General features: G+C 42.0%; 1 protein-coding gene across 1 annotated transcript in view; it reads left to right on the top strand.

Moving 5' to 3' along the window:
• LOC134575461 (alpha-2-macroglobulin-like) overlaps positions 1-19,759 on the top strand; it is a 128,485-nt gene that overhangs the window by 55,885 nt on the left and 52,841 nt on the right. The window contains exon 15 of the mRNA XM_063434755.1: positions 101-250. Within this exon, the coding sequence (XP_063290825.1) occupies positions 101-250 (150 nt within the window). The remainder of the gene's footprint in view (positions 1-100; positions 251-19,759) is intronic.

Genomic DNA, 19,759 nt, shown 5'->3' with positions numbered 1-19,759 from the left:
TATTGATATACCCAAACACAAACAACATGCAAATGCTTAGTTATATGTTTACTCACCTTTATAAATGCACCTCTGACTGTAGTTTTTATTACCTGTTTAGGTGTCAGCTGGTTTCACTCCTGAAGAGGTCCTTCCTGGCTTCGATGTCTCTCTACAGATTCAGGCAGCTGCTGGTTCCCTTTGTGGCATAAGAGTAGTGGATCAGAGCGTAGTACTGATGAAACCTGATTTGGAGCTTACAGCAGACAAAGTAAGAAATAAATGTAACTAAAGCTAAAAAGAAAATGCATGGTAGCATACATATATCAAATGGGTTGTTCTTTAAAAATTGTGTTTCTTGAAAAACATCTGTTCTTTTAAATCTCAAGTTTTCTGGTATCCATTTCACCTTCAGCTCTTTGTTTGTATTCTATTCACACTCTCATTTATCTTTGACAATCTTTATTTAAGGTTTTATACAGAAATAAGAGATACACATTATATTGCAAATTTAGATACAAGAAGATACATACATTCAACATTAGGTAGCAAGTTCGAGATTCACGACATATTAGGAGATATCTAGCAATTGTACTAAGTTGACAGCGAGCACAAGTGAGGTCAGGGTGTAAGAAATTATGACCCTCTTACAAGGATATTCTTTTAGGGAATGTGTGACAAATAAGACACAAACACAAGTGTATAATAAAATGTATTGTTAATATTAATTTAAGGATACTGTTAGATTTTAAAAAGGATATACACATTACACATTATAACCATAGTCAGTCCAAAACCAAAAGATACATAATAAAAGGGCAATACTTAAACATTTCAATGGAGGTCTTCCCCTTGCGCCTTCATCTTGGGTAATCTGGGACAGACTATCAGTTCACCATGGCCCTGCTTGCTGTGCTGTCCTCTCCAAAGAGACAAAGAGAGAGAGAGACTTCCTTGGATGTTGTCCTTTTAAAGACTGATTCTTGGAGTAATAAACTACAAGTCCCAGAATTCTTTTTCCCTCCCAAAAGTGGTTTACCCCACCCTCTTTCTCCAGAGAGTTCCTTCTTTACACAAGTCTTTCCCTTTGATCTCTTCCCTCCAGCTATACTGTAATGTTCTGAAAGAAGTCACCAGTTAGGGTTGGTTCCTGGGTAGGTTAGACAGCTTGGGAAAACACACACAATTCCATGGTTACACCTAGATGTTTATTCTCTGATCTCCTGATAACATACATGGAATACTGGGGGGGGATGTTGTACAATGCAATTGAAAGCTTTGATCCTTATCACACTGTTATCAAGGATAAACCCCAACTTGTGAAACCAGTCACATACACAGAAAGTTATATACAATATTGCAGTTTGGCAGATCAATTTCTTACAGTCCCCACCTAGAGGGCGAATGACTCAAAAAGAAAATGAGCCCTCTCAAAGAAATACAGTATTTTATTATGTGTGTTTTAAAATGTTTATGTGTTTTACTGAGACACAAATGACTTGACAACCACATATATTTATAATTTAGGGTACTGCGAGGCATAATTTAGCCGAATCATTGAGGCACTCACAGTTATAATATTTTACCAATAATTTGTACTCCTTCAGCCATATTCTTAACCTTCCATTACCCTCATAGGCTCAGCATCACTGCAACCATTAGATTTCACTCCCATCATGCTCAGTTACCTGTGCCACCAGCACTGCTTCCACCACACTGTTCCTTTAACCCTGGCCTTGCTTACTTTGAGCTGTTAGGCCCTTGACCTCTGCCCACCATGACACCAGGTGTATATTTTCACACCAACAGCAGTTAATTTGCTGTTTACTTACACAGTGTATTAACCCCTTCAGGACCGGCCTGTTTTTGCGATGTTTGTACGTTAAGGACCAGAGCAGTTTTAACACTTTTGTGGTGTTTGTGTTTAGCTGTAATTTTCCGCTCTCTCATTTACGGTTCCCATACAAGTTATATATTGTTTTTTTCACGACAAGAAGGGCTTTCTTTACATACCAGTATTTATATTATGTCATATATTGTATTTAAAAAAAATAATGAAATATGGTGAAAAATAAAAAAAAAAACATGTTTTTGGACTTTTACTTGAAAAATCTTTTACTTATCTACAAAAGCTAATGAAAAAAACTGCTAAATAGATTCAAAATTTTGTCCCGAGTTTAAAAACACCCAGTGTTTACATGCTTTATTGCTTTTTTTTGCAAGTTATAGGCCTATAAATACAAGTAGGAAATTGCTGTTTCAATATATATATATTTTAAATGTATCAATAGTGACATTGTTACACCGTTATCTGTCATAAATCCCCGAAACACACCTAACATGTACATATTTTTTAAAGTAGACAACCCAGGGTATTTAAAATGGGGTATGTCCAGTCTTTTTTAGTAGCCACCTAGTCACAAACACTGGCCAAAGTTAGCATTTATATTTGTTTGTGTGTTAAAAATGCAAAAACCGCTAACTTTGGCCGGTGTTTGTGACTAAGTGGCTACTAAAAAAGGCTGAACATACCCCATTTGCAATACCTTGGGTTGTCTTCTTTTGTAAATGGTATGCCATCATGGGGCTAATTCTCATTCCTTGGCTACCATACGCTGTCAAAGGCAACCTAACCAATCTGACAAATTTCAATAAAAAAAAAAAAAGTAAAATCAAGCCTTATATTTGACCCTGTAACTTTCACAAACACTATAAAACCTCTACATGTGGGGTACTGTTATACTCAGGAGACTTTGCTGAACACAAATATTAGTGTATCAGAACAGTAAAATATATCACAGCAATAATATCCTCAGTGAAAGAGCTGTTTGTGTGTGAAAAATGCAAAAAACTTCACTTTCACTGACAATATCATCGCTGTGATATGTTTTACTGTTTTGAAACACTAATATTTGTGTTCAGCGAAGTCTCCCGAGTAAAACAGTACCCCCATGTACAGGATTTAGGGTGTCATAGAAAGTTACAGGGTTAAGCACAGTGCTAGCAAATTAAATTATCTGGACTTTTGGCCTGGGTTGGCAGGCAGGTCCCTCAAATTGCAATCATTAAAATTACTTAATTAGGTAAAAATATTACATAAATATGCACGTAGAATTTTAATATATATACATATTTATATATTTGACGTCTACGTGTATATTTATGAAATTATTAATGTAATTTTGTATGTGGACATATGTATATTTCGTATTATTTTTATTTATTTATACATAGATATATATATCATTACATTCTAAGTGTATTTTGATATAAATATATATATATCAATATCAAAATACTGTTAGAATAAAATTGAATATATATATATAATTTTTTTTTAATTATTAAAAATTATTTTTATTTTTTATTATTTATTTTTATTAACATATTATTTGTATTTTATAATAATATATATATACCATATATATAGTTATTATATATATTGTATATATTCGTGTGTAATTTAAATATAAGTGTATTTTTATATTAATATACGTATATATAAATATAAAAATACACTTAGTGTGACATTATATATGATACATATACATATATTATATATATAGATATAATACATGTATATATATCATATATATATACACATATTATAATTTTTTTTACACTGATTGTTTTTTTTTTTAACTTTATTTTTTGATTTTTCACTTGCAGGGAGACTGCCTGTCAGCACAGACAGTCCCCCTGCAGGCAGATACAAAGACCCCTATTGCGGTCATGTGATCGAGTGATCACATGGCCGTGGGGTCCTGATCTGCCGAGGGGGGACTGCCCGGGCAGACAGGCAGTCCCCCTGGACCGGGAGGAGAGCTGATCGCCGCCGTGGGACCGACGGCGATCAGGTAAGTAGCCCAAAACCGTTATGACGGTTCAGGACCGTCAGCGGTCCAAACGCACGTTTTACCGCTGACGGTCCTGAACCGTCAGCGGTCCTGAAGGGGTTAAAGAGACCACACAAGGGAGAAACACCGTTTATTGTTTGGAGTGGGGATCTGAGTGAAGGTGTTTGTGCACGTTTATTGAAGGTTTATTAAAAATTGTATAGCTGGAGTGGGTTTGTGTTTGAGCCCTTGAGGATTTTTAATAATTTTTCGATAGGCCCTAGGCTTCCGGAAATTAAAAGATTCTTAGCACAGAAAGTGCGCAGTGTTACATTATGCAAATCACTAGTGGTTTGATTATCATCCTTGTCTCAGTATTACCGTCTGGATTCACAAGTGGTTATCTAAAACATTGTAAACACAAATGTGAGCAAAATGCAACCAGTATTAATGTGTACTAAGTAATACATCTTCATAACAATATAACATTATTTACTATAACCTTACTAAAACCATAAATATTTAACCCTTTGTGGAAAACCAAATAGAGCAAATAGAAAATCATATATTGTCACTCACCCCACCTTGACCCAAGACAAATTGTCTAACTTGCCCATATTCTATACCCCACCTTGAGAGTATAAATTAAACAAAAACAAACAAAAAAAACAGACAAAGCATAACCACTTTCATTCCATTGTTCACCCCACCTTGCAATCTACCATATACCCTTTAGAGTGTAAAATACAATTAAAAAAACCATAATAAAACAACAAAATCAAAGGAAATGGAGAGAGAGAAAAAAGTAGATTGAATGCTACCATCACCGTAAGTCATTGAACTGTATACAAAGTTTGGCAGCGTGCAATCTAAAGAAAACTGACAATGGTCTGTTGCCTTTCAAAGATAAAAATCAAAAATCAGCTTGAGGCTATTTTTGTTGGTAACCCAATGAAAAAAGACAAAAACAAAAATATGTAGTGTTGTGAACCAATAGACAGTTACACTATCACATCTCTCCAGTGTGATCAACGTATAAGCCTCACCGTGGCAATAATTCACCTAATCTAGAAATATATAAAATTAGTAATCCAGCATCAAAATACAAAAATAAAAATAAAACATAGCTGGCAGTGCAGGTGTGCTAAACTAATAAAAACAAAAATTATTTGGAATTTGGACCACCTGACTGTAATGAATGAGTTTAGAGGCTTATCCTTAATATGAAAAAATATATAAAAATACATATTAAGGTCCTCTATAAACTTTAACTGTATTTTTCCTGAAAGAAATAAACATGTTAGATGATTGGTCTTCTCACAGGTCTATATTTTTCTTCCTTCACAATTGGCGTCATCTCCATATTTTTCTAAAAAACAAACTTTAAGAGAAAGTTAATAACACACAACTAGAATTGGTCATTCAAGAGAGACTGTATCTCTTATCAGATTCTTTATGTTAACCATCTCCTCCAATGTACTTAATTGTGCCTTGAGACAATCCAGTTTTACAAGGAACTCATTTCGTTCACATGTTAGAGCAAGATTTTCTGCCTTTAATTGTCTATTGTGTGCTTTGAGCACATTGTAGGGGACCCAAGGGTCTGTGGGGGGTTTACTGTTGTTATCTCTTCTCTGTGATCTCCATCTAGTATTAATTTGATTATTTTTATTTCCCTGAGTCCATCTATCACACATGGGCCTTTCATGATGAATATGCACATCGGATTTACAGAATTTTTCAATATGTCCCATCCTACCACACCTAAAACATTTAATGTTTTTTATATGTGGGGACTTTCTCTGATTGATATATCTGTGAGGTTGGGGACGGTGTAACAATGACACTTGTCTTTTATTTACTTTTTCTTGATTTAGTAGAATTGCTTCAGCCCTTTTTAAACAATTCAGTATATTTACAAAGGTGTCCTGTGGGGACACAGTTAAACCAATTAACTCTCGAATATCTGGCAGTGTCCTGTTAAGTAATGCTTTCTTATATGCATATTCATTCTGATCAGCATGTGCTCCAGGTGGAACAGTCAGTTTGAAAAACACAAATAATCTATTAACAAACCCTTGAACAGACTCCCCTCTCTGCTGAGCACAATTACCAAAAGCAAAATTATGATTTTTTTCCTCTAGACCAAGAACATTTAATAACTCTTTGATAAGTTGTTGCTTGGTTCTAGGTTCTATAAAAATCTCATGTGGCAGACTTGCTCTTAGTGGCTGGTCTGTACTAGCAATTATCACATCAAAAATATCCAATTCATTTAAGTTTCTGTGGCTTTTTTCAAATTGATCAATTTTTAGCATTACATCTACTGGATCATCATCCAAGCTTATACATCCCATTTTTTTGCTCAGTGCAATAACCTCTGTATGTTTTAAGGAATGGGTCACAGTAGTTTTATGTAATACATGTCCCTGTGCATCCACCATGTGCTCTGTAGAGACTGGTGCAATTTTAGCAGGAATACTGCACTCACAGTCTCTTTCATTATTATTAAGTTTATGTTTTAAATCATCAATATATTCAAGGCAGGCAGAATGATCAGCCTCTTTCTGGCTACTGGAAGCAAGGATTCTAATAGCACCCTCTGCATCCTTCAGCCTTTCTACAAGCTGCACATTACTACTGCACAATTCCTCATTTCCCAGACGCATTTGCTGACTACCTACACACAAAGCAGCAGCATTTTGCGCAGACAGTTTAAATGCTTCCACATAATTCTTTAAACTCAAAACATCTGCCTCTAATTTCACTTTCTGCCTATTTAAAGAGTTATACTTCTCCGCAATCCAACGGGCAGCATAAATCAAAGCAATTTTACCACTAGATTTGGACAATTTCTTTTCAATAATTGCCCTGGCCACATAATCCTGAGCATTAAGCCATGGATCTAATGCACCATCCATACATTTAATTATTGCTTCTGGATTAGACACCTTAGCAATCTTTTTCAATAAATTCTCCATCATTGACAATGCACAATTCACTGAAATGTCTATACACAATATCTGAACAGTATCCAAAAATCAATTTACAATATATACACTTATGAATATGCTTATAAATCACACTAAATCCCTCCTACCTGGCTCGCCAATTATGTAAGAAATTATGACCCTCTTACAAGGATATTCTTTTAGGGAATGTGTGACAAATAAGACACAAACACAAGTGTATAATAAAATGTATTGTTAATATTAATTTAAGGATACTGTTAGATTTTAAAAAGGATATACACATTACACATTATAACCATAGTCAGTCCAAAACCAAAAGATACATAATAAAAGGGCAATACTTAAACATTTCAATGGAGGTCTTCCCCTTGCGCCTTCATCTTGGGTAATCTGGGACAGACTATCAGTTCACCATGGCCCTGCTTGCTGTGCTGTCCTCTCCAAAGAGACAAAGAGAGAGAGAGACTTCCTTGGATGTTGTCCTTTTAAAGACTGATTCTTGGAGTAATAAACTACAAGTCCCAGAATAATTTTTCCCTCCCAAAAGTGGTTTACCCCACCCTCTTTCTCCAGAGAGTTCCTTCTTTACACAAGTCTTTCCCTTTGATCTCTTCCCTCCAGCTATACTGTAATGTTCTGAAAGAAGTCACCAGTTAGGGTTGGTTCCTGGGTAGGTTAGACAGCTTGGGAAAACACACACAATTCCATGGTTACACCTAGATGTTAATTCTCTGATCTCCTGATAACATACATGGAATACTGGGGGGGGGGGGATGTTGTACAATGCAATTGAAAGCTTTGATCCTTATCACACTGTTATCAAGGATAAACCCCAACTTGTGAAACCAGTCACATACACAGAAAGTTATATACAATATTGCAGTTTGGCAGATCAATTTCTTACAAGGGAAAACATGTCTGTTGTTTCTACCATTGTATGTAAGTCACCCGGACAAGCTATGCCTCTCTTACTCATTGATCAATTGTCGGAAGAGCTACCATGTTTCCAAAACATGCATAAGGAGTCATAATAAAAAGATTGGGGAGGGGGGGATATGAAAGAGGGAAGGAAACACAGTAGGAGAAAGAAGAGGGGGGAAAAAGAGAAAAAGGGGGAGCGAGAGGAGGAAGAGGGTAGCGGCCGACCCAAAACCCTCTGCCCCACCACAGATGGAGGGAGTGCCCTCCACACACTATACCCTCCCACCCATATGTATTGCCAAGGGGCATGGAGTTAGTTCCATCCCCTGCGTTCCATACTATTACTGTCACCAGAGTGCCACTATGGGTTTGATTTTCTAAGTCGATCATCGGACAGGAAGTCTATCCATGGAGTCCATCTCTGCTGGCAGCGTTCTGTATTACCCTTCAAAAAGGCCATGAGCATTTCCATTTCATGGATCTCTTCAACCATTGTCATCCACTGTTGGAGGGTGGGCACCTCAGCAGAGCGCCATCTAGCTGGGATCAGCAGTTTAGCAGCATTTAAAAGATGTTTGGTTAGCGACTTCTTATACCTCGAGAGAGGCATTGTGGTGTGGTGAAGGAGCATCTGGAAAGGCTGGAAAGGGAGGTCTGTATCCAGTATGTCTTTGATCGTTGTGTGGACCTCAGTCCAGAAAGGGGTAAGTCTCAGAGACCTCGGGGAGTATATGATGTATTCTCTCTGGTGTTCTGTACCACCCTGTCAATAATTTGTAGTTGCGTTCTTGTTGTTTGGAGCACATGGAGCTCTGATGTGTATGTGGATTTTCGTACACTGAGAGTATGAGAGCGTGACACCAGTTGCTCTTTCCCATCGCGCTGTATGTTTCACGGGTTCGGGTAGGTTGGAGCAGCATCTACAGAATGGAGATTCCCTTATATAGGTGTACCCGCGCCCTGCACAATTCCTCAAATTCTGTTAGATTCTGGTGAAATAGGTGTCGTCCAAATTGGGAAGTGTAGTAAGATTTAACTTGGAAGTAGCAAAATCTGTCCAGACTCATTGGAAACCTGTTTGGCAGTAAATCCAGGAGCGGCTTTATTGCATCCGAGGTCACCACTGGCACATGTATGCCCTGTCCGATTTACCAAAGGTTCTGATGTCTCTAGGTGTAAGGCCAGTAGCGATATCAGGGTTATATATAACCAGGGTTAATGGACCTGGTGTTGTGAATAGCATAAGCCTCATCCTAACCGAGTTCCACACCTCCAGGGTCACCCTTATGAATGGGTGGTTCTGAGTCTGTGTACCCCTCAGTAGGCCATGTAACCACACTGCAGCTGGAAGTGCCCCCTCCACCTGAGCCCTATTAAGGTAAATCCAAATCTTGGAAGTCTTAGGTACGTGCCATTACACTACCCGTAGAAGATGAGTGGCTCTGTGGTAGTTCAGAATGGAAGGAAGACCCACATCCTTGGCCCCCAAGACTGCCATACAAACCTAGAGATGGTCGTGTCCATGAATAGGAAGACGGTTGTGGGCAAGCTTATCAGGATTGTTTGGAATAAGTATAGCAGGCGCGGGAGGAGATTTATCCTAATGGCATTCATTCTGCCAAACCATGAGACACAGAGGCGGGACCAATGGGTCATATCAGTCTTCAGCATGTGCAATAGTGGGGTAAAGTTATGTGTGTACAGCTGGGACAAGAACGCAGTGAGCCAAATACCCAGATATCTGAGTTTGGTGGTGCACCATGTAAATGCCAACTGAGTACGTAGGTGAGCGATAGCTGCTTCCCCTATAAAGATGGCTAATGCCTCCGATTTCTCTGTGTTCAGTTTCAGGATGGAAATCCGACCATATTTCGTGAAAGCCCTCAGTAAATTCGGGAGTTAGACCAGGTAGTTGCTGATGAAAAATAGCATATCATCCGCGTAGGCAGCTCCCTTATGTGTAGATCCTTTCAGGTTAAACCCATATATCCCCTAGTCCCACCTGACCGCTCCCAGAAATGGTTCAAAAGGGGGGAAAGCAGGCATCTCTGTCTTGTTCCATTTCAAATTTGAAAAGGCAGTGAAAGAGCCCTATTTATCTGAATCCTCTCGGTATTGCAGACAGCGATGATATCCAGCACAGCATGTGTGGGCCAAAACTCATGGCAGCCAGCGTGCAGTCATATATTGCCAATCTACACTGTCAAAAGTTTTCTCTGCATCAGTGGAGAAGAGAAGGGTCCTCTGACTTGAGCGTTGGGCTGAATAGATGACTTTCAGTGTATAGCTGGTGTTATCCCTTGCTTACCTTCCGGGAATAAATCCAAACTGGTCTGGATCCACCAGCGCTGGGAGTATTCCACGGATGTGCATGTAACAGACCACCTTGCACCCCGATTGGGTACCTCCGTTAATGGATGCTCCTAGCGATTCCCGAGGGCTCCCAGCATACTCCACGAACGGCCGCAGCTTGGTTGGGGTCAAGCTACGACAAGGCTCCAGGTTCCAGTGGGTAAACCTCTCCTCCAAGAGAGTGAAGCAGGAACAAGCTCTTAAAAAGCTTAGTAGTGATTATCCAAGGGCATATGCAGAGCATAGCAATCCCTTGTACTGATATAGCAATTCCCCCAATAAGAGACAAGACTCTAGATTGAGGGTTAAGCAGGAACAGAACAGAATGAACTGAGGGTTTATTGTCTCTTTTATACAAGTTTTCCCTCAAGGACCTTGTGGTACAAAGGACACAAAGTTACAAAACCAATCAAAACACTCTTGTACAGTTAGGCACTCCCGGATAATGTACACAAACCCTCCCCTCTGCCTGTGATACAATTAACAAACACAATGGACTAACTCAATTACCCACAGTCAGAACACACATTATTCACAAAACACAGAAAACACCCCAAAACACCACATATCCCCACAAATTATACATCCCTGGATAGTGCCTGATCTGAGTGAACAACATATCCAAAAATCACCCAGATCAGAGCAGGGGTTCAAATGGTTTGTGGAAGTCACATTTGACCGACCGCAAGCATGGCTTTCATGTCAAAAGCAGTTCCACAGATTTAGGCTGTGTGGCCTCTCCTCTATCCTGGAGATAATTGGCTTAAGTGGCTGTGGTAACTTAATTATCTCCAGGTACAGGAAATATCTCATAAGTCAAAAACTGTTACAAAAACCACATAAAAATACATAACTCTTATAATACAATATTTAACATATATGTCCAATATATCCCCAGATAGCTTGGATCTGAGCGCTCAATATGTCCGAAAAGTGCTCAGGTCTCACGAATACGGTTGGATTGCCATGGGGTTAAACAATAGCAAGGGCTGATGAGAGATAGAGGAGGGACAAAGCAGCCAGTTTCAACTGGTATGGCAGTGTCCCTGGGACAACGCCCTGCTTGAGACAATGGACAGGAAAAAGGGGGAGGGGAAGAGGCACATTTAAATTGGCAGAAAAAGTGTCCTAAAATCAAATAATTTACAGGGGCCATAATCACAGGGCAAAAGGCTAGCCATTAGTCCTCTCCAAGAACAAGTGGCGAAGGGCACTTCATCCCAGTGCATTTGTAGGATCTTCATGAAAAGCTTCAGATCTGTATTCAGTAGCAATATTGGTCTGTAAAAAACTGGTCGCAAAAGTATTCTGAGAACGGACAGCAACTAAAATAGTCTGCCCTTTAGTGGGTCCCCGCTCAGAACTCAAGCTGGTTTTAGCTCATCTTGTGCCATTACAGAGAGAACATATCTGAAGCATATCAGACTGGTCCCACCCATACGGGCAGTCCAGATCCGAAATGCCAGCAAGTTCTCTCTGCACGAGAGACACAGCAACCCCAGATGATCGTTTCAGCCTTGTTAGGCATCATCAGTGAGGCATAGCTGATATCTCTCTAGGCACCGTGAGCAAGGGGTCCACGTCTTTAAACTTATGGAGAGCAAATAAACTGGTCGCAAGAGTATTCTAAGAACGGACAGCAACTAAAATAGCCTGCCCTTCGGTGGGTCCCCGATTAGAACTCCAGCTGGTTTTAGCACATCTTGTGATATTGGTCTGTAGCTAGCACAGCTGGAGGGATCCTTACCGTCTTTACGTATTACTGTAATAGTTGCTATTATAACTGTAATAGTCCATTGGAAATACACCCCCATCCAATAGGGAATTAATACCGTTTAGGAGTCTGGGAATAAGTACATCCCCAAACTCCTTGAGATATCGCACTGGCAGGTCATCCGGTTCTGGTGCTTTATTAAGTTTGGATAGTTTCAGCGCTGCTTGGAGTTCCTCCAGCGTAACGGGGGCCTCCAATTCTTCAGCCAGATCTTGGCTTAAAGTTTTAGTGATGTGCAGTTGCAGATATTCTGAGATTTGTGTGGCCCTGTGGTGGTTCCTTTGAGGAACAGGAAGCGTCCCAAGGGGATAGCAACACTTGCCTTCTTAGCCGTCATGTGATTCGCAAAGTACCCCAAAGGGAACCACGAGTCCCATAACACCGGGCCCTCTTCCCCATGAAAATATTTCCTGTAAAAATGCAATAGAAACCCTGGACGCCCACAGGGAGATGGGACCTCCTCTCCAGCACATTCAGGCCTCTTACCTTGTTCGACCAAACGTGGAGAGGCGCAGGGGCAAAACCTGACCCTATGATGAGGCAGGAGGGTCGGGCAGACAATTTAGGAGAAGGGGATAGGGATGGAAGTAAGGGGAGAGAAAAAAAGGGGGGCAGAAGAGGGGTTAAGAGCGGTGAGGTGGGGCTCGAGAAAGGGGGAAGAGAGATCAAGGTTAAGAAATAGATCAGTTCTTTCCTGTGGCTTGCAATGACTTGATACCTGTGGTGGGGTAGTTATGCAGAGCACCTCAATATAGAGTTGTCTACACCTCCTCCTACCAAAATAAAGAGGGTTTCATTCACAAGGAGCTTGTCTCGATAAGAACAGAACATAAGAACATAAGAACATAATTCACACATACAGAACAGAGTACATATAAAGTGCGCAGGTGTTTTTTTTAGAAAAATAATTAGAGAAAATAAGAATGTAGTAAATTCTCAATCAACTATACATTCAGTGTCCCCCTGGCTTGTATGGTTTAAGTGGCACAAGAGGCATAAAGGTCAAAAGAAGCTTATGTACAGCTTTAACATTGATTATGTGGACAGGTCCGAATGGAAAGGACAGTGGGGAGAATGGGGAGTCACTAGGGGAGTCTCATGGTCCAGTGTGTATCCCCATATTGTCAAGTAGGAGTGATGGTCACCCGGGATCGTTCCGTCCAATTCAGCATTTGTGTTTCACTCCATCACCAGCCTCCAGTCTCAGGCTCGTGGCTACCAGTCTGGGCAACCACTTCCCAGTTCCGGGCTCAGTCGGGCACGGGGATGGAGACCCCTACTTTATAAGGTCCATTTTTGTCTGTCACATCAGATGTGCATTTTAATTCACAGTACTGTGGGGTTATATGTCAGCTGGAACAGTTCATCAGCCTGATGGATGTGGTGTGTGAGGCCACTGTCAACAGAGTGCATCGATATTTTTTAAGCTCCGGGACCTTCACAGCAATAACGGGCATAGGCCCACAGTCTCCTCCTCGCTCCTCCCCCACACCACTCACCTCCCACCTCTCCCCCACCCTTCAACACCACCCACATCTGCTCCAGGCCTCAGGAGAACCCACCCCAAGACAGGGTGGAGCCCCAGGGTCCCCGCGCAGATGCCAGGCATCTAGAGGCCTCCATACATGCTGAGCTACAATTTCCCCACATCAGTAGTAGACAAGTAAACCATAACATACATTATTACCCTGCCCCCCTTATTAACCAGCCCCTCCATCTTTAGGTCAACCTGCGGCCCATGCAGTTGGGTGAAGGGCAATCCTCGCCAAATGAGGAAGGATAGGTGGCAACCGGGTACCCGAGACCACTAGAACAGAGCTGTGTTACGATTTTGAGGGGGAGAAAAAACAAAAATAAAAATCTCCCCTTTCCCTTCCCTTCCATATTTTATTTTTATTTTTTGTGGAGGAAAGATAAAATAGCATAAAAATAAAAGTGAAGTTCAGGCTCAGTATGGCCAACCTATGTAGAAATACAGGGGCACGTGGGCAAAGTCTTGCTGGAAACTTGTCAGTACTCAGTTCTGGGCTTGTAAGGAAATCTTTTAGGGGACTATGGAAGAGGCATAGATTTAGGCAACCCCATGGTGGCCGACTATGCAATCCTATGGTCCACAATCAACCCACAGTGTCGCCCTGGAGGCTCCGGGCATCCCTGTACCCCACCCAAGAGACCCATCTCCCTGAGCGTTTGTGCATGCAAGTGTAGCAAGTTAGCGGGTTCATCCCCGGTAGTCATCTATGGGGCAGGAGCATATATAGCAAAGTGGGCCAGAACCATAGGGAAACAGAGGTTGCTATGTCAAAACTAGTGATGTTGCGAACACGAAATTTTCGGTTCGCGAACGGCGAACGGGAACTTCCGCAAATGTTCACGAACCGGCGAACCGGGCGAACCGCCATTGACTTCAATGGACAGGCGAATTTTAAAACCCACAGGGACTCTTTCTGGCCACAAAAGTGATGGAAAAGTTGTTTCAAGGGGACTAACACCTGGACTGTGGCATGCCGGAGGGGGATCCATGGCAAAACTCCCATGGAAAATTACACAGTTGATGCAGAGTCTGGTTTTAATCCATAAAGGGCAGAAATCACCTAACATTCCTAAATCACAATGAATATGGATTGACACCTGAGATATGACATATTGACACCTTGACATATGGATTGACACCTGTCCTCAGAGCCCCTGATGCACACGGACACAGAGCAGAATAGGGACTGTTCCCCCTTCATAGGGTCACTTGGCAGATATGGATTGACACCTATCCTAAGGATCCCTGATACACACTGACAAAGAGCAGAATAGGGACTGTTCCCCCTACATAGGGTCACTTGGCAGGTATGGATTGACACCTGTCCTCAGAGACCATGATACACACTGACACAGAGCAGAATAGAGACTGTTCCCCCTACATAGGGTCACTTGGCAGATATGGATTGACACCTGTCCTCAGAGCCCCTGATACACACTGACACAGAGCAGAATAGGGACTGTTCCTCCTACATAGGGTCACTTGGCAGATATGGATTGACACCTGTCCTCAGAGCCCCTGATACACACTGACACAGAGCAGAATAGAGACTGTTCCCCCTACATAGGGTCACTTGGCAGATATGGATTGACACCTGTCCTAAGGATCCCTGATACACACTGACACAGAGCAGAATAGACACTGTTACCCCTACATAGGGTCACTTGGCAGATATGGATTGACACCTGTCCTGAGAATCCCTGATACACACTGACACAGAGCAGAATAGAGACTGTTACCCCTACATAGGGTCACTTGGCAGATATGGATTGACACCTGTCCTAAGGATCCCTGTATTGGGGAACATTGTCGCCCCAAACGAATTTATATGCCCATCAATTCCGAGCTACAGATCCGGACTCTTTTTTGGCAAAGATACACACTGTGCCAGAATTTAAAAGATTCTGGGCATTGACTATGCTGATGGGCATCATAAAGAAGCCCTCCATCCGCTCCTACTGGAGCAGTAGCCCCATCTGCTCTACCCCCATTTTCTCCCAATGTATGGCGAGGAAGAGGTATGAAATGATTCTGCATTTCATGCACTTCAGCGACAACAGCCTGTGTCCCCCTACGGAGCATCCCCAGTTTGACAGGCTGTATAAAATCCGCCCCCTGAATACCCACTTTGCTGCCAGGTTTGCAGAGGCTTATACACCTGGAAGGAATATATGCGTGAATGAAACTCTGATGAAGTATAAGGGAAGGCTGGGATTCAAGCAGTATGTTCCTTCCAAGCGCTCTAGGTATGGTGTAAAGATGTATAAGCTCTGTGATAGCGAGACTGGGTATACTCAGGCCTTCCGGGTGTACGAGGGAAAGGATAGCCACCTTGACCCTCCAGGTTGCCCAGAACATATGGGAACCAGTGGCAAGATTGTCTGGGACCTGATATTCCCCCTGATGAACAAAGGGTACCACTTGTATACTGACAATTTTTATACAAGTTTCCTTTTGTTCAAGCTACTGTACTGTTTTGATACAGTAGCTTGCGGCACAATTAAAAAGAACAGCACAGGTTTCCCAGGACAACTTGCACGCACCTGGCTACGAAGGGGGGAGACCTCAGCTCTGCGCCAAGAGGAGCTGTTGGCAGTTAAGTACAGAGACAAGAAGGACGTCCTGTAAGCCTGTGTACTTATGCACAAAGCATTGTACGATCAGATTACACACATGTGCCATGCATGGCACATGTGTCAACTTGCCCAACTTCAATGCCGCCAACAAATTTGTTCCGTTGTCACAAACCACTTTGCCGATCTCCAGTTGCTGTGGAGTCAGCCACTTTTCCACCTGTGCGTTCAGGGCGGACAGGAGTGCTTGTCCGGTGTGACTCTCTGCTTTCAAGCAAGTCAAACACAAGATGGTGTGACACTGCCGTATCCGGGATGTGGAATAGTACCTGGGGAGCTTGGGGGGGGTGCCGTTGATGTGGAGCAAGATGCAGCAGCAGAAGAGGACTCAGCCGAGGTGGTTATGGAAGAGGATGGAGTAGGAGGAGTAGAGGAGGTGGCAGCAGGCCTGCCTGCTAGTCGTGGCGGTGTCACGAACTCCTCTGCAGAGCCACGCATTCCATGCTTGGCAGCCGTCAGCAGGTTTACCCAATGCGCAGTGTAGGTGATATACATGCCCTGACCATGCTTTGCAGACCAGGTATCAGTGGTCAGATGGACCCTTGCCCCAACACTGTGTGCCAGACATGCCATTACTTCCTTTTTCACAATCGAGTACAGGTTGGGGATTGCCTTTTGTGAAAAGAAATGTCTTCCGGGTACCTTCCACTGCGGTGTCCCAATAGCTACAAATTTTTTGAACGCCTCAGACTCCACCAGCTTGTATGGTAAAAGCTGGCGGGCTAATAGTACAGACAAGCCAGCTGTCAGACGCCGGGCAAGGGGGTGACTTTCTGACATTGGCTTCTTACACTCAAACATGTCCTTGACAGACACCTAACTGTGGGCAGATGAGCAGGCCTGACACACAGACGCTTGGAGACAACTAACTGCTATTCAATCTATAACAGTGAAAAAAGTTTTTTGGTTTTTAAATACAAGCTATTGGGACACCAGATATGAGTGGCACTGTGAACTGGCAAAGATTGGCAGCGTATACGTTGTAGGCGTGACACACAGACGCTTGGAGACAACTAACTGCTATTCAATTTATAACAGTGAAAAAAGTTTTTTGGTTTTAAATGCACGCTATTGTGACACCAGATATGAGTGGCAAAGTACACTGGCAGAGGTCTGCAGAGCACACGCTGAAGGCCTGACACCCACTTTAAGGACACTGACTGCTATTAGCTTACACTGAAAAACTTTTTTTCTTTGTAAAAGCATGCTATAGAGACACCAGATATGCGTGGCAAAGTACACTGGCAGAGGTCTGCAGAGCACACGCTGAAGGCCTGACACACCCGCTTTAAGGACACTGACTGCTATTGATAAGGGAATCTTTTAAGCAAACAAAGAAGTTTGAATGACTATCTGTTCCTGTCCAAATTAGAGATGTTTAAATTGCGTATACGCAGAAGTAAATTCACACTGACACACGGAGTTCAGGTTAAAAGCACTTCAGGAAATGTATTAGCATCTGAACAAAGCAGGCTTGCAAGCCCTTTTTAAAGGTAGAATTACATCATTGTAAAAATCAAGATATAAGCAAATAAACATTGTCGATTGGCTAAGAGAAGAAGTGGTTAGTTAAATGCCCTCCCTGTTGGGTGTTACGTCTTACATCATAACTGACGTCATAAAGTTCTCCTCCAGATTTCAGCACCATCTTGCTAGCACGAGGAGTTCTCTCGATGGGAGGGGGCATTTTGGCAGCTATCCACAAAGAGTAGCTGGTACCTTTAGTCTTTCAAGGTTAGTATCCTCAGTATTCTCAAGGCCTCTTTGGCAATTATACACTCTATCAATACTATCTGCTACAGTGTGTTCTTTGAATCAGAAGATTCTAGCATTTTCTGCTGACATGCTGTTTCTACGAACAAAGGAATCTTGTAAAGTTTAAGCTACGAGGCATGAGAGCTGAATATGAGAATATAGTATTAAAAGGGGCCCAGTAAGGATTATATAGTTTATAAGGGGCCTAATAATGGATATAGGTTATAAGGGGTTAATAATTCTACAACAGTCCCCCCTATAGAGTGTTAATTGCTAAAAAGGATAAACTTTATTTGTTAGTATCAGAAAATTTGTTAGCCCAAAGACACATAAAAACCCCATGTCCGCTACTTTGGTGTTAGTGCAAAGTGCAATTCTGTCCCTAATCTGACCCTAGTAGGCTAACTCATCCGTCAGTATGGCACTCGAACGCTTCACTCCCATGGGTGGCCCACGGTGGCTAGCCCACCACTTCTCCACACGGTAGACTTAACCTATACAGACGGATGCTGTCCCTGAGCTGGTCCCTCCCTAGAATTTCTGCACTTCATTGTCATAGGGAAGAGTTTGTAGCGGAATGCAGGGCGATGTGAGATCTTGATCACCAATTTCCAGATGAGTAAAGGTTGGTGTCGTTTGGTCTACAGTCTTCTGTAGGAATTTTCTGAGGCATGGGAGGACACAACAAACGAGAAGAACGAAAATAAAAAGAAAAATTAGTAAAGCCATACCAATATGAACTAAAGCTTTTTGCCAACCACTCATCCAACCAAACCATTTTTCCCAGGGATCTGTCACCCCAGAATTCTTTTTTAACTCTTCTGAGAGTTTATTTAATTTTTCTATGGCCAAAGTGGCCTTACCATTAGGGCCTGTGTTTTCTGGAATGTAAGTGCAACAAAGTCATGGTGTCGGGTAATATTTTACATACACCCCCCTTCTCGGCTAAGATCATGTATAAGGCCATTCTGTTCTGGAAGGTCATTTGGGATGTGGCTTGTAATTGTTCGGCTAAACCCTGGAGGGCATCCCTGGTATAATTAACAAAGCGCTGTTGGTTGTAATAGATATAATTTAGCCAGTTAAGGTTCTTATTGGCAGTGACTATAGTGAACAGTGATTCAAACCCCACTGCAACTTCATCTCTAGCTTTACATTCATTAGGTACCCCCCTAGGTACCCCAATGGCATCTATGTAAACATGTGGGTCAAAACTGCCTTTTACTGGGGTTTCCCGTTTGGCTCTGGCTGATGTGTGTGCTGGACTATGAGTGTCAGGATGATTATCAGAAATAATGTGGATGGGCATGATGACTTTGACCAGGGTACACTCTCCCCACCACTCAGACTCCAGTCTAGATCTTAATTGTAAATCCCCACACAACCAGTAAATATCTCCTAGTGATCTAGTATGGTGTTGTAACAGGTGCACAGGAACAGTTCTGTAAGTGGCACAATAACCTTTGGAAAAGTTACCCATAAATTTACCGATCCCATCATACATGGTGTAGCAAGTGTAATTACCTTTATAGATTGTAATTCCATCTGGGGGTTTAACACCTCTACTAGGATAGGGTACTCTGCTGTCCATGTTTCGCAGAGGGATCTGTTAAAATCATAGCGGTAGGCGAAAAGACTCAAGAAACACTCTTCTATTTCTAAAGGGAGGATTAGGGGAACGGAGCCAAGGTGAGGTCGGGCACCACCACATACATAACATGCGGTTCGATTATGCTTATTGGCATTATATCTCATCCACTCTAACCACAAATTAATGTCATTAAATCCAGTTTCAGCGGCCATGGTATCTTCAAAAGTAGGGTTAGCAATGGCCATCATGTCTCTAAAGGACTGGATGGGTGGTTTCAGCGGATTTGGGACCATATGTACAGCCCCTTGCCACTCTGGAGAGTGACACATATCATTGAGGTAGAAATGTCCTAGTTTATTGTAGGAACCCCTTCTCCAGTACATTCCCATTACATATTGGCCAGCATCCTCTG

Source organism: Pelobates fuscus, chromosome 10 (genome assembly GCF_036172605.1).
Source record: "Pelobates fuscus isolate aPelFus1 chromosome 10, aPelFus1.pri, whole genome shotgun sequence".
Classification (NCBI taxonomy): Eukaryota; Metazoa; Chordata; class Amphibia; order Anura; family Pelobatidae; genus Pelobates; species Pelobates fuscus.
Note: the sequence above shows the minus strand (reverse complement) of the source record. Positions and strands in the feature narration are given on the sequence as shown.